At 49.6% G+C, this 16,358-nt stretch overlaps 1 protein-coding gene across 6 annotated transcripts in view; it reads right to left on the reverse strand.

Annotated features, from left to right (window-relative positions):
- Nucleotides 1-15,587, reverse strand: part of LOC146786089 (eukaryotic translation initiation factor 4 gamma 1-like) — a 582,378-nt gene extending 566,791 nt beyond the window's left edge. For 2 of the 6 annotated variants that reach the window (XM_085635561.1, XM_085635558.1), the window contains exons 1-2: nt 15,374-15,565; nt 6,524-6,646 (exon numbers count right to left, since the gene is read on the reverse strand). In XM_085635561.1, coding sequence (XP_085491687.1) covers nt 6,524-6,589 — 66 coding nt within the window. In that variant the 5' untranslated portion in view covers nt 6,590-6,646; nt 15,374-15,565. Of the gene's footprint in view, nt 1-6,523; nt 6,647-12,992; nt 13,038-15,373 lie in introns of all 6 variants that reach the window. The other 4 variants (XM_085635560.1, XM_085635562.1, XM_085635559.1 and 1 more) reach the window with 4 other exon arrangements.
- Between the last annotated feature and the right edge of the window lie 771 nt (nt 15,588-16,358).

A 16,358-nucleotide genomic window follows, 5' to 3' on the forward strand; every position in this document is an offset into this window, starting at 1 on the left:
GGGTACCTGTACCTAGGGGTAAAGGGGATCCCTCAGTTTGTAGAGGAATATTCACCTGGCTAGAACTACTCTGCTGGGTGTCCCTAATCTGCTGATGGGGGGGTTCCTCTGGACAGGGGCCCATTAAGGGTCCACTGACCCCCCTGACCTCTGCAGCCCTGGGCTGACTGAGGCAGGGTAGAGAGGGGCAGGGTACCCGCTCCAGACTGGGTGCCACCTTGGAAGGATCCCCTGCCATCAGAGTTGTGGCCAGGACAGGCCTGACCACTTCTGGGGCAGTTACTTCACAAGGGGCAGGGGCAGTTCCCTTAGAAAGATGACCCTTACCTTTAGTCTGGTGGGGGGAGGACTGTTCGTCACCCCCTATGCTCTCTGTTTGTGTGGAGTGATCCATAGTTTCAGGATTCACTCCCCTTAATTTCTCCTGGGGTGGAGGTGAGGCCCTCAGGGTCTCATCCACTCTCTCAGGGATGCCTAACATTCTTAAATGGGCATTGTGGTCTACCTCAGCCCAGGCTGAGATCTCTAGATCATTCCCCAGTAAACAATCTACAGGCAAGGTTGGGGACACTGCCACTGTCTTGGGGCCAGTGACCCCTCCCCAGCTGAGATTTACTACTGCCATGGGATGGTCTGTCCTAATTCCATCAATATTGGTCACCTGGTAGCTAAACTCAGGTAAAAGCTGTTCTAGGGGCACTAGTCTCCTTGTCACCATGGTGACACTAGCCCCTGTGTCCCTGTAGGCCACAGCCTTCTGACCATTGATCATAGGCTCTTGTCTGTACCTGCCCAAGGTATTGGGACTTATGGTAAAGTTGGCAAACCCCATGCCACCATCACAGACTAGAGTTGCTGGTGTAGGGGACCTGGTTAGGCCAGAGTCCACCTGAGTTCCCCAAGAAAGCCCAACTAATTTTTTGGGTGCACTCCCACCACCTGGGGGATTACTACTGGTAGTAACAGGAGGTGTTGGAGCTGCAGAGGGAGGAACATTTTCTTTATTGCCATTCTTTGGACAGCTGGAGTCAGTTTTCCAGTGTCCAGGTTGCTTGCACACATGGCAATATAGTTTCTTATTGGAAGAGGAAGGATTTTGGGACCCACCCCCAGAACTGGGTTTTTGGGGCCCTTCAGAGGACTTTTCTGTTTTATCATCCCCACCTTTCTCTTTGGGCTTAGTGGAATCTTTCTTCTGGTCACCACCTTGGTTCTTGGGCCTAACCCTGGTTCTGACCCATTTGTCTGCCTTCTTTCCCAATTCTTGGGGAGAGGTCAGATCAGAGTCCACCAGGTACTGGTGTAAGAGTTGGTTTTGACAATTATTAAGGATCTGCTCTCTCATAATCAAATTATACAATCCTTTAAAGTCAGTGACTCTACTGCCAACTATCCAACCCTCCAGAGCCTTGGTAGCACAATCTACAAAGTCCACCCAATCCTGAGTCTGTGCTTTCTGGGTGTCTCTGAACTTGAACCTGTACTGTTCAGTGGTTAAGCCAAACCCATCTATTAATGCACTCTTCAGGGATTCATAATCATTAGCATCCTCTTCTCTAACAGTGAGGAGGTTGTCTCTAACTTTATCTGAAAAGGAGAGCCACAAGATTGCTGCCCACTGTTTCTGGGGGACCTGTTGAACTTTACAGGCCCTCTCCATAGCAGTTATCCATTTGTGGATATCATCCCCACTCTGGTAGGGAGGAACAACCTTGGACAGGTTCCTATGATCTGGCATGTAATCTCTGCCTCTAGGGACACTGTTGCTGCCACCAGGGGCATCTAACCCCTCCTTCTTTGAAGCTCTTTGGAACTCGAAGGCTTCCCTATCTAAGGACAATTGCTTGGTTCTGAGGGCAAGCCTAGCTTCCTCATACTGGAGCATCTTGAACCTTCTGTCAGAGGAGGCCTCCCTGGGAAAGTTGGAGTTCCTCTGTGGAATAGATTCTCTTCCAGAGTGGTATGACCTGTCAGAGTCCCTTGAGAGGGACCTAGGCCTGTCTCCCACTTTGTCAGCTCTCTTAGGGAGATTTCCTCTATTCTCTTCATACCCATCTGGGTCTGGCCCTTCACCCACAGAGTCCAGGTCATCTTGATTTTCATCATCAGACCCAGAGACTATGTGTGACCCACCCCCTGATCCAGACCCACTAGCTCCTAGAGCTTGTCTCAGGTCATCTGCTACTAGCAGATCTATCAGGTGTTGTGATGAGGGACTCCTGCCCACCCTCAGATTTCTTGCAAAGCATAAGGCCTTCAGCTCAGTGTAGGCTATATCTTTGTACTGAGATGGGATGGACCCACTGGCTCCATCCTGGTGAGGCATACTAGTGTTGTGCAGTGTTGTACTACCTACACTAGTTGTGGCCTACTAAACCTAGCTTGAGCTGTAGCAAGGGTGTGCTTGTCCCTTCACAAACAGCTCTAAGTTCAGTAGAACTTATTGATACTAGCTTGACTTTATATGTACCTTGAGTACCTTAAGTGGTTTTCAGTTAGTAATTCAAATAGAGATTTTCTGGTAAAACAATGGCAAGCTGGAATCCCACACGCTGCCCACCAATGTGAGAAGTTGGCCTGGCATATGCTGGTCACTAGTTATAGTGGCCACCTTGCACCAGTCCAATTCGACTCTTGGTAGATAGGTTTAAAGACAACCTTTTAAAGAAAGCTATCCTAGTGGTAGCTGTGGAGAGCAGCCTTCAGGCTAAGTCTCTGAGGAATGTAAAGCAGCTTGTTTTACCTTATAATCTCTTGAATTACCAAATGAAAAGACACCACACAGGTATATATATCAAATATATATGTATTTATTTCTAAATATACTCTACTAATCTCTTTATGAGATTAGAGCCAGGTAAACATTCAAAAGATCAACAGTTCTCAATAAATTAAGCACAAATATGGCTGTAGCCCTAGGGGCGTACCAGACCATATACTAAAATAGTGGTATAACAAACTCGACTTGCAAAAGTAAGAGGCCTAGGGCCTTGGGAATCGCTGGGGCTTCACTGCTGCAGTGTTTACAGGTAAGTAATCAGCCCACAGGAGACGCGTGCAGTGTCTAAACACGCACGCGGGTTTCAATGCGTTTCAATGGCAAATGTCGCGGTTTGTATTTTACAGTTCTAGGGCACTTCGGAATGGACAACAAGTAAACAACTTACAGGGTAAGTACTTCGATAGCCAATGCGCACTTGGGCACCGTAATGCCAGAGTTACCTCACCCAGGGAAGCCGGGTGCAGAGGTGTCCTTTGGTGTCGGGTCGCGATGCTGCTTTCAATGGGAATCGTTGAAGTCTTGCTGCTTGTGTCGTCGGGTGAAGTGTCCGTGGAAATCCAACGATGGATTGGAGTTGCAGGCGACCTAGAAATTGAGGGGACAGAGTTCAGAGTCACTTGCCAGTGACCGGTGGCCTTCAGGATAGATGACCACAACTGTCGAGTCTCTTCACGTCGCTGATGGTGTTTTGTCTCTTCGCCCACGTGGTCCAGGAGAGATCGAGGAAGACCAGCAGCTGGATTTGGAGGGTCCCACGACGTCTGCAGCTGACGGCGGTGTCGGCACTCGGATCGGAGCCAACAAACCTTGGCAACTGCAAGTCTCGTGTGGAATGAAGATCTTGGATGGTTCAGACCAGCAAGGTCCGATGGACTTACCCAGCGAGGGTAAGTGAGGGCAGGCCCAGAGCAACCAGGCGAACCCTTGGAGCAGTTCAGAAAGTCTTCGGGAGGGCTACTAGCCAACGGGCAAGCAACCGCAAAGACGCCTTTGCAGGGAAACTTCAGGAGCAGCCCAAGGTCACTCGGGACGAGGTAGGCCGCTGATCTTGGGTTCCAGACCTGCTAGGGACTTGGACATTCAGTGGTCCAAAGCACAAGTTTGTAGTTTGTCGTTCAGGGCTTGCACTCGAAATCAGTGCACGGTTCCCGGGTATTGCTGTACCTCGTCACTCGTGGGGTCCAGACGCCACAGCTTCGCTGGGGACTCAAAATGGCCGACGAGAGGTCAGGAAATCAGCTTCAGGGGACGCAGGGACTTCGGGATCCGGCGGGAGCGGTAAAGTTTGCAACCGTTGTTCAGTCCTTTAGGTCCCTGCCAAGCAGGGGAGTCACTCCTTGACTCCAAGGGAGATCCTTCGGTCTTCTAAAGATAGTAGAAAGTTGAAGGGCCAGGATTCTTCTTCGATGAGCGTCGTCCAGGTGTAATCTAAATTGCATTGGCAATGTGTGGTATCTTATACTGATAAGATGGGAGGGACTAGCTCTATGGCCACTCCTCTAGGAGGGCCAGGGTAGTGGGTGGTTACACCCACTTCCCTTTGTCCAGTTTCGCGCCAGGACAGGGGCAGGCAGCCCCTGAACCGGTTTGAGCTGGCATATGCACAGGGGAGCCTACTGCTCCCCCAGTGCAGGACTTCAAAGCACTCTAAGAGTGCACCCACCCAGCTCCAATACACTAAATCCTGTCTGGGAGGTGGTGACACCTCCCTGTGACAGGAAACCCTTTGTTGAGCTCCCTCCACTGCGAGTTTCGGTCAGCAGCAGGAGGGCAGCCCGGTGACTGTGCTGGTGGCATCCATTTTGTGATGCCAGGGCTCTAGATGATTTCTACCGTGTAGTACAGGGTGTACATGTCGTCCCCTCTAGAAGGGTGGGATCCTACTCCCACACCAGTTACTGGTGTGGGTGTAGGATTCCAAGTTGTTTGACACCAAACACGACATGTTTTGATGCAGTCATTCCAAAGTTAGCATTTACCGCGAGGTTATAATGCACTTAAGAGTTGGTTTAACCGCATCCACAAACAGCAGCAGAGAATAGACTCTGACAGCTGCAGAGGGGTCCTGCTCAGGCAGAAGCACCCCCTCACATAGTAAACCAAGCACCCTGCCCTTGGGATTGATAGGGCCTACCATAGGGGTGACTGATAGGTTTATATGTGTGTGTATGGTGAGATATAGGAACCTATACCTCAGTGAGGAGTGCTAACACTACCTCACACAGGCTGCAGTAGCGGGCCTGTGGTGTCAGATTGTGAATGCTTCCCAGGGGTGGCATAATACATGCTGCAGCCCCTGGTAGGCCTGTGAAGTACCAATGCCCTAGGTACCTAAGGTACCATATACTAGGGGCTCATAAGGTACCACAGTATCCAATCACTAGTGCATCTAATATGCACACCAATCATTTAAGGGGGTAAGCAGATAGGCTGGGGTCCTGGATAGCAGGATCCCAGCCAGACTAGTCAAAAACCATTCAAACACCAGGAAAAAAGTGGGGGCAACCATATAGTCAGATTCCACCTTCCTACATCGCAGCAAAAGTTTGATGCAATAACTGGCTGTAAATTCACTTCACGGTAAATAGTATTTGTATAGTATGTGTATTTGTATACTATTGTGCCTGTTTCAGACATAGGTATTAATAACAGGAGATCGTTCACACAAACTTTTTGGTGCCCATTATGACTGTGTTATTACCACATTTTCCCAGTTTTGCGCTCACTGCTACTATCAGCTTTAGTGAACGTAAAACAAGAGCGATCACTTTTTCAATTCAACTCCTTATTAGTGCAGTGCTGAAAAGGGATCCCAAAAACACACCGTAGCCCATTGCTACTGCTGCAGGACCGCTGAAGGGCAACAGAAGCAGGCACTTCAGTGTTACCTGACAGTTTCCGTGTGAAGCAAGACCATGTGAAAGTGAAGCGTAAACATTAGTTCCACTAAGCAGCCATGTAATAAACTGGCTGAATATATTTTATTCCGCTCAAAGACATCTTACTCAAGTTGACACCAGAACACATCTTTACAAAATAAACCAATTTCACAGAGTCAGCTACGGGTAAACTTCTTTGAAAGAATTGCCCAAAATGATCACACCTTCTTCAGACCAAACTTCTAAAGGGGTTCTCTCATCGATCTACAAAAGGTGATCAAACCCCAAGTAACTCTAATTTCGGAGGGCCCTAGTGATTGACACGTGCAGGGTGATCTGATCATAGGATGGTCAGATACTCGGCTGAAGATATGATAGACCCTTTTCAATGATGTGCACAAGGACATCAGATGCCCTCAGATTTAAACTCTGAGAGGGCTTTAATTTGATGAGCAGTAAGCGATCATAACCCTCTTTCCTGATAAGGTCCTGAGTCTGATATGCACAAGAGTGAATTGAATCCTTCAATTGTGTATACTGATCGGGACCGTTGACTGATGAGCACTGGGTGAATTTCCTCCTACCAGAGCTGCGAGAGCCTTTTCTTTGGTATACAAATGCTGATCAGTCCCCTCAGTCACTAACCCTAGAAGGTCCTTTAAGACTTGTACCAAAATACTCCCTCTATGTAATACTGCCCCTATAGTTCTATCTCAATATATCGAATACAAAAATATTGACTCGCAACAATACAGATGGCAAGATACCCACAGACACAATAGCATCACGGAAAGCATACACATGGTGATGCACTGCAATAGTAAATACTGTGAGTAAAAGGCACCCAGCAAGTGGTACTTACCTGGTTGCTCATTGGCTTCCGAGGCAAGTCTGCAAATGACGGGGTGAAGTCAGGTTTTCTGTTCATTCCTGCTATTCTGTCGGAATTTAGAGGGTGAGGAAAAGGCAATTTGTGTGACTGTACCTGTTGAGTACATGAATTCTAGAATGAATAACCACTGTCTTAAAAAATGTAAGAATAACAAATGTCAATGCTACAAATCTGGACCAGGGTAGAATTTTATTTTAGTTTCAGCAAGAATTTTTTTTAGATTCGCATTTCTTACTGCATTAAACTATCACCAAGACAAGAGGCACTGCGCAGCAATCACATTAGGCAGTTCTTGAAGCAAAAAATGGTTATAAAGTAGATTGTACAAATAGCGTAACCAGCAGCATCACCATAGTGGGCTTTGATGATGGACCAAAGCTCCACAGCGGCATTCAACACAATCACATAGAGGATAAGCTTAAACCGACAGTGGATCTAGCTTGTACTAAATGCATATTTTTGATGTAAGGCCTGTATGTTGCTGTGTACTGTGTTAATATGGACACACAGACAGCAAACAAAGACATACTCATCAACAAATGTATTGATGATAGAGAATGAATGAATGAGCTTATATAGCTCACGCAGCTACTTGGACAGTGTCCTGGCGCTGATCAAACAGGTAAGCTCTCAAAAACTTCAATGTGACCTAAACAGATGAGTTGGTAACCTCTTATGGAAACATCCTTCATTCTGCGTGTCTCTGAGATGAGAAGGTAAGGTTTCCATGCTTTCGTGGCCAGAACCGTAAAAGAGGACCCCCTCTCCTAACCCGCTTAAAGCGAGTGACCACCATCAGCCGAGCGCTCTCATTGGGCAGTATTGCCGCACCCTTGCAGACAAATACTGTGGACCATCACCATAAAACCCCTGATGTGCTAGAACAAGGGTCTTAAAACAAAATGTTCTTTTTGACTGGCAACCAGTGTAACTCTTTTAAATACGAGTAAATGGCGTGAAAGTTTACATTATAGATGCGTCGCTACGTTCTGCACGACTTGCAGATGCTGAAGAAGTTGATCAGGATAGCCCAGATAGCACACATTGGTGTAATAAGGACGCGACATGACCACAAGAGTAAGGCACTTAAATTGAGTGTATTGGATATTTTGACGTGCATCAGTATTGGGGCAATCAACATTCAGGTATATAGCATTGGCCCTTAAGGGAACGCTCAGTTATCCCTGACTGACTCAGAACCCCAGGGTAAGGCCTCAAAATGGACGCCGACTGGCCATGGACCCATAGACCGCTGTCTATCCCCGGACCTAGAGACCACTGACTGTCCCTGGACCCAGAGACAGCTGACTGTCCCTGGACCCAGAGACAGTTGGCTGGCCCTGGACCCAGAGACCGCTGACTGGCCCTGGACCCAGAGACCGCTAGCTTACCCTGGACCAATAGACCGCTGGCTTACCCTGGACTCAGAGACCGCTGATTTTCCCTGGACTCAGAGACCGCTGACTGTCATTGGACCTAGAGACCGCTGATTATTCCTGGACCCAGAGTCCGCTGGCTGGCCCTGGACCCAGAGACCGCTGACTGTCCCTGGACCCAGAGACCGCTGACTGTCTCTGGACCCAGAGACCGCTGATTGTCCCTGGACCCATAGACCGCTGACTGTCATTGGACCCAGAGACCGCTGGCTAGCCCTGGACCCAGAGACCGCTGGCTGGCCGTGGACCCAGAGACCGTTAGCTGGCCCTGGACCCAGAGACTGCTGATTGTCCCTGGATCCAGAGACCGCTGACTGTTCCTGGACCCAGAGACCGCTAGCTGGCCCTGGACCCAGAGACCGCTGGCTGGCCCTGGACCCAGAGACCGCTGGCTGGCCCTGGACCCAGAGACCGCTGGCTGGCCCTGGACCCAGAGACCGCTGGCTGGCCATGGACCCAGAGATCGCTAGCTGACCCTGCACCCAGAGACTGCTGGGTTGGCCATGAACCTAGAGCCCACTGGCAGGCCGGCCTGGACCCAGAGACCGCTGACTGGCCATGGACCCAGAGACCGCTGGCTGGTCCTGGACCCAGAGACCGCTGGCTGGTCCTGGACCCAGAGACCGCTAGCTGGCCCTGGACCCAGAGACCACTGGCTGGCCCTGGACCCAGAGGCCGCTGACTGTCCCTGGACCCAGAGACCGCTGACTGTCCCTGGACCCAGTGACCGCTGACTGTCCCTGGACCCAGAGACCACTGACTTAACCTGGACCCATAGACCGCTGGCTTACCCTGGACTCAGAGACCGCTGATTGTCCCTGGACTCAGAGACCGCTGACTGTCATTGGACCTAGAGACCGCTGACTATTCCTGGACCCAGAGTCCGCTGGCTGGCCCTGGACCCAGAGACTGCTGACTGTCCCTGGACCCAGAGACCGCTGATTGTCCCTGGACCCAGAGACCGCTGACTGTCCCTGGACCCAGAGACCGCTGACTGTCCCTGGACCCAGAGACCGCTGATTGTCCCTGGACCCAGAGACCGCTGACTGTCATTGGACCCAGAGACCGCTGGCTAGCCCTGGACCCAGAGACCGCTGGCTGGCCGTGGACCCAGAGACCGTTGGCTGGCCCTGGACCCAGAGACTGCTGACTGTCCCTGGACCCAGAGACCGCTGACTGTCCCCGGACCCAGAGACTGCTAGCTGGCCCTGGACCCAGAGACCGCTGGCTGGCCATGGACCCAGAGACCGCTAGCTGAGCCTGGACCCAGAGATTGCTGGCTTGGCCATGAACCTAGAGCCCACTAGCAGGCCGGCCTGGACCCAGAGACCGCTGACTGGCCATGGACCCAGAGACCGCTGACTGGCCATGGACCCAGAGACCGCTGGCTGGTCCTGGACCCAGAGACCGCTGGCTGGCCCTGGACCCAGAGACCGCTGGCTGGCCCTGGACCCAGAGACCGCTGGCTGGCCCTGGACCCAGAGACCGCTGACTGTCCCTGGACCCAGAGACCGCTGACTGTCCCTGGACCCAGAGACCGCTGACCGGCCCTGGACTCAGAGACCACTGACTGTCCCTGGACCCAGAGACCGCTGACTGGCCATGGACCCAGAGACCGCTAGCTGAGCCTGGACCCAGAGATTGCTGGCTTGGCCATGAACCTAGAGCCCACTAGCAGGCCGGCCTGGACCCAGAGACCGCTGACTGGCCATGGACCCAGAGACCGCTGACTGGCCATGGACCCAGAGACCGCTTGCTGGTCCTTGACCCAGAGACCGCTGGCTGGCCCTGGACCCAGAGACCGCTGGCTGGCCCTGGACCCAGAGACCGCTGACTGTCCCTGGACCCAGAGACCGCTGACTGTCCCTGGACCCAGAGACCGCTGACCGGCCCTGGACTCAGAGACCACTGACTGTCCCTGGACCCAGAGACCGCTGACTGTCCCTGGACCCAGAGACAGTTGGCTTGCCCTGGACCCAGTGACCGCTGACTGGCCCTGGGCCAATAGACTGTTGGCTTGTTCTGGACCCAGAGACCGCTGGCTTACCCTAGACCCCGAGACCGCTGGCTTACCCTGGACCCAGAGACCGCTGGCTTACCCTGGACCCAGAGACCGCTGGCTTACCCTGGACCCAGAGACCGCTGACTGGCCCTGGACCCAGAGACCGCTGACTGGCCCTGGACCCAGAGACCGCTGACTGTCCCATGACCTAGAAACCGCTGACTGTCCCTGGACCCAGAGACCGCTGATTGTCCCTGGACCCAGAGACAGTTGGCTGGCCCTGGACCCAGAGACCGCTGACTGTCCCTGGACCCAGAGACAGTTGGCTGGCCCTGGACCCAGAGACCGCTGACTGTCCCTGGACCCAGAGACCGTTGGCTAGCCCTGGACCCAGAGACCGCTGGCCGACTGGCCCTGGACCCAGAGATCGCTGGCTGGCCATGGACCCAGAGACCGCTGGCCGACTGGCCCTGGACCCAGAGATCGCTGGCTGGCCATGGACCCAGAGACCGTTGGCTGGCCCTAGACCCAGAAACCGTTGGCTGGCCCTGGACCCAGAGACCGCTGACTGTCCCTGGACCCAGAGACCGCTACCTGGCCCTGGACCCAGAGACCGCTGGCTGGCCATGGACCCAGAGACCGCTAGCTGGCCCTGGACCCAGAGACCGCTGACTGGCCATGGACCCAGAGACCGTTGGCTGGTCCTGGACCCAGAGACTGCTGGCTGGCCCTGGACCCAGAGACCGCTGACTGTCCCTGGACCCAGAGACAGTTGGCTGGCCCTGGACCCAGAGACCACGGACTGTCCCTGAACCAAGAGACCGGTGACAGGCTCTGTACCCAGAAACCGCTGACTAGCCCTGGACCCGGAACTGCTGACTAGCTGCGACACAGAGACCGCTGACTGGCCCTGGACTCAAAGACCACCGACAGCTGACATCATCAAATAATCTATTCTACCTTTTTGTTTAGAGATGCTAGCCTGGGCTACGAGGACTTTTTTTCCCTCTGCAGAGAAATGAGTGGCAAAAAGAGTGGTTTGAGGTCATTAAAAATAGTACTATATCACACTTAGTGGATACTCACAAGGTGTAAGAGCAAACTGCCCAAGATCATCTATGGTATGAGATGCTCAGTTAATTGTAACTGCATCTATATAGCGCTTACTACCCCTGACGAGGTGTCGAAGCGCTTTTCGGCGAGTAGTACGCTACTCCAGAACCCAAAAAGGATTAGGACAAAAAAAATGTTTTAAAAGGGTCAGAGAAAGTGCCTGAACAAGAAGATGGAATCTGAGGAGCTACCCCTGGACATGATCACACTAGAAAGAGGGATCGAAGTCTATATGTGTTGTGAGAGTGCGCGTTATTTTGAAAACCACTCTTTTTGCCACTCATTTCTCTGCATTTTCTTGCCCATCTCCTTCGGCCCCAAAAACCAGGTGATTTTATACAACATTAGTTTCTCAATGCCCGGGAAATCTGTTTATTATTCGCTGGCTGTTCACCCCTCGACATCCATGCATGGCCACCCCCCAACCTCTTGCTGTCCCCCCTGCAGTGTTCACTCACTGCCTGCTCTCCTGTGCCCGGGAAGCTTTGTTTTGTGTTCTGTGAGGTATCTGCCTCTCACACTCTGCCTGGCAAATCTAGCAGGATTGGCTTGCCTTGCCTTGCCAATGCTGCCTGCGGTTCACACAGACATGTTTGGGTTCCATTAGGTGGCTGTGAGCCGGTCTTCCTCGACTAAACACATGTACGCACATACACTCACCCACACACAAAACAACTTCATGCACATTCACAATCATTCACACATATGTCATTGAGATTGTTGGTTTGCACATTTACCTCATGTTTTAAATCCAGAAAACCTGGACCGGAGCTGGCCATTCTGGGCCTATGTTGGGCACCCCTGTCCACAATAAACCCTCAAATATCGAAAAAAGTAAGAATAATGCACACAATGGAAGGCACACAAACACGAGACAAGGTTGCAGATTACAAAGCTGAAGACGGAGCTAATGTTTCAATTGACAACTGAACTGAATATATTCAAACCGTGATTTTACAGTCAGGGGGCTATAATGCCACAGCTTTGTCGGTACACGGACATCATAATATCATGCTTGTCCTCCGAGTACTCGCCGCCCCAAGGAGGTCTGCTGGTGCTATTTCCAGACCTTTTGTTAAATAAAAGAATATATTCCACAACTGTAGGCTCAGCATGTCCTCCGAAGCTCATGGACGCATAATGACTCCATCTCAAAGTTATGTGGAAAAAGTGGAGCGCGCATTTCACTTTAACCAGATTAATCCTACGTTTTGGCTGATTACGTTAAATTTGCCATACGGGCACAGGTCCTAAACCAAGACTGGAGGTAGGCCAAAGGCAGTAAGGCTGAGCCCGTAGTAAGAATTAACAACAAATTTGCTAGTACTGCAACTATTCTTGAACCTCAAAACAACTTATGAGGGCACATTTTGGGAGACAACAAAATGCGACTGGGACCTTTCTTTTCGTCGACTTAATCCATCAATTTATTTATATCAAATATACTTTATCAACCTTCCATAATAAAGAAGTCAAAAAGGTTACACCTCACATCAATGAGACATATTTTGAACAATATATTTCACACCATTCAATCACTCATTTCAAACATTCTTGACACCAAACTATTCTTCACTCCAAACTCACTGGTACCACAAACCATTCATACATGTCAATCAGTCTTCTCAAAAAACAAAACAACTCAATATACTTTTCTGAGACCACAGAGAATATCGTTAAACTTATTGCTCTCAATATTATTTCTTTTTGACGAATTCAAAATTCTTGTGGTCGCACCAAAAAGGTCTACGCGTTTCGAAACCCCTTAGTTTGAGGGTCTCTCATCAGGACCTGTAAATTAAAAATAACAAAAAACCTTTATAAGTAATGCTGGGACGTCCAACCACCTCTCAAAACACCAGCAGCCTCTTAGTACTAACTTGATTACCTCTGTCAAATGGAGAGAAGATCAGCCGATCTTATTCGAATAACTCTAGAAAATAAGAGAAGAAAACATGGCACTGAGCCCGAGGGGGAATGCAAATTTAAACAATTCTAACAGTGTTTAAGCAATGATGTTAGGAGTGGCAGTCGCACAATCATTCATCATAAACTTACATGGGTTATCCTAATTATAGCGCGTCTTCGCTATCTTAATATAGATGATAATGGCGAGGTGTTCTCAAAATAATCACTCATGGGCATGTTGGTTATTAATCCGTTCCTCATAAAAAGGAATGGGTTCAAACATGCGGATAAATCTCCCATTTACATTAAAGCTATTACCCCTCGTTCCCTCTGGAGTTCATAAGCATTAACAAAGTTTTTTGTCACCTCCATTTTGAATCAGGTTCCGTTCCCAACCGGCGCCCTGGCTCATACTAAGATAAGTCCTTTTTTTGTTTTCCCCAAGTGAGATATAAACACCGCGATCACGTGTCTCCACACGTGACAGGAATTAGCGTTCTCAAACGGTTCCCGCAACTTACGGAAATTACTCAGGTAAGCCTGTATTTTAGGCTGTTTTACACTGGACGTAAATAATTTTCTACACTTGTTCCTTTATATGAGGAACGGATTAATAACCAACATGCCCATGGACTTGGGTACGTCATCGTTGTTGTGCGACTTGCATTCCCCCTCGGGCTCAGTGCCATGTTTTCTTCTCTTATTTTCTAGAGTTATTCGAATAAGATCGGCTGATCTTCTCTCCATTTGACAGAGGTAATCAAGTTAGTACTAAGAGGCTGCTGGTGTTTTGAGAGGTGGTTGGACGTCCCAGCGTTACTTATAAAGGTTTTTTGTTATTTTAAATTTACAGGTCCTGATGAGAGACCCTCAAACTAAGGGGTTTCGAAACGCGTAGACCTTTTTGGTGTGACCACAAGAATTTTGAATTTGTCAAAAAGAAATAATATTCAGAGCAATAAGTTTAACGATATTCTCTGTGGTCTCAGAAAAGTATTTGAGTTGTTTTGTTTTTTGAGAAGACTGATTGACATGTATGAATGGTTTGTGGTACCAGTGAGTTTGGAGTGAAGAATAGTTTGGTGTCAAGAATGTTTGAAATGAGTGATTGAATGGTGTGAAATATATTGTTCAAAATATGTCTCATTGATGTGAGGTGTAACCTTTTTGATTTCTTTATTATGGAAGGTTGATAAAGTATATTTGATATAAATAAATTGATGGATGAAGTCGACGAAAAGAAAGGTCCCAGTCGCATTTTGTTGTCTCCCAAAATGTGCCCTCATAAGTTGTTTTGAGGTTCAAGAATAGTTGCAGTACTAGCAAATTTGTTGTTAATTCCTAATACGGGCACAGGTGGCTTGATCCGCCAGCATGAATGGACGTCGGCAGTTCAAAGCCTCGGAAGACGAGCTGGAAAACGGTTTTCCAGCTGGTTTTCCCTTCCACCGTGTGATATCGGTTCCTCCCGAGAGACCGTCTGATAGGGGGCGATATCGTGTCACACACACGGTGGCATCGTGTGAGTTGACAGGTATGCACTGTATACAATACAGTTACCTCCTTTACTAATAAACACATCGCACTCCTTCACCAGCACGAGACCTCCTGCCCCGCACAATATTTGACAACACAATACACAGGGCTTTAAATGAGCCGGGTCTCACCAGTGCCGAGCACCGGCAGTTATTTAAAGGGGACCTCGAAACGGGTCTCTTTCTGGCTCCGATTTGTGCCGTGGCACAGGGGGACTGCAGTGACAGCAGGCACATCGATGTGCCCTGGTCACACTGCCCACATCTCACAAGTGGAGAAATTACGGCATGACGTCATGCCAGGTGAGCGTTGTAGGGGAAGGGAAATCCTTTAAAGAGTCATTTTCTCTCTGGATTTCCCTTCTCTTTCTGAAACTCAGGAGCAGCAACGTCGTCGTGGTGTCACCAGGGCTTTAAGTGGAAACTTTTTCAATTTTATATACAACAAGCCATAGTTGCTGCTGCTTTATCTTATGCAACTAACAACCATTGACAAAGCTAATAGTCCTGGCTTGTTGTAGGCATGATACTTGTATCATATCTGGATGCAATGGCAGAAACAGCAAAATACAAATCGGGCAGCACACCATGTTAAGCACAGTTTTTTAACTTATGTGTTTTAAGCCACGCCCTTAATTACATCGCCCGCGCCCCTTTCAGAGACCCCCCCCCCCCCCCCCGCCCCCCTTTTTTCATCCCACTTAAAGCCCAGTCAATACACAACACTTCTTCAGACTCCGTCTACCAGGCGGACACGATACAGCTAAGGAAAAAAACAGAACAGGGCAAACTCCAAAAGAAAGACAATTTCTTGCATCGTCATTACCTTTGCACTACCAGTTGAAGATTGGTCTCGGGTGGAGCAGAAAAAGAGTAACCGACCTACCCGAGCCGCGCGCCGCCGGTGTGTCTCGTGCAGGCAGAGCAGGGCAGGCTTCCTCCGGGGGCTCGGAGTCTACACTCCTCTCCACCCAAGCGCCCTGGCTGCTGTGGACAAGTTTCTCTTCAGGCTTGTGACGTCGAATTGTGAAACCGAAACTGTATCAGCCAGTCAGGACCGCAGTCTTTCCCCGAGTTAAGTATCGGATATGATTTCCATGCTTTGAGTTTGCAAGGGAGAAGGGCTGCTAGCTGGACACGAGTTTATGACAAATCGTATCATTTTTAGGTCTTGCCTAGAGCGGGGTCGCCAGCCTCATGAAAGACAGGCATTGCCTAAGCCAATAGGTATTGCCTTGCCAACCCTGCTTTATTTAGTATTTTCTTTTTTGCAAACATATGTAATAGACATACAAAGTAATAAAAAAATTAAATACCTGTTGTCTAAATATGGTATGCACATGCTGGCTAAAAAAAAAAGTAAACAAATGGCCATTACAACAAAAAAAACATGAAAGGATAGGAGAGAGTTGCCCTCCAGTCCTGGCACTAAAGCCCTATTTAAGCCACTGGGGGGACATGATTTAGGGGGTGGACAAAAGCTAGCCCTCCACCCACAGGCTGGCACTGGGCATGAAAGTGGGGAGAGGATGTGGTCCGTCGGCTGCGCGGCTGCCTCTGGTTCAGGAAACCAGGGTTCGAGCCTCGAGGTCGCGTCCACATCCTCTGATTCTGGGCAAATCACTTAATCTCTCCGTGCCCGAATGTGTAATGTAAATACGGTGCTATGTAAAGCGCTCCAATACCTTCGGGTCGAGTTTGCGCTATATAAATATGCAAAAAAAAAAAAAAAAGTGGACCCCACAGACCGCCTCGCAGAAGGCTCCTGAACTTGATCAGAAGGACTGTCCTGCTGTCTTGAACCCGAAGAA

Source organism: Triturus cristatus, chromosome 11 (genome assembly GCF_964204655.1).
Source record: "Triturus cristatus chromosome 11, aTriCri1.1, whole genome shotgun sequence".
In the NCBI taxonomy this organism is placed as follows: Eukaryota; Metazoa; Chordata; class Amphibia; order Caudata; family Salamandridae; genus Triturus; species Triturus cristatus.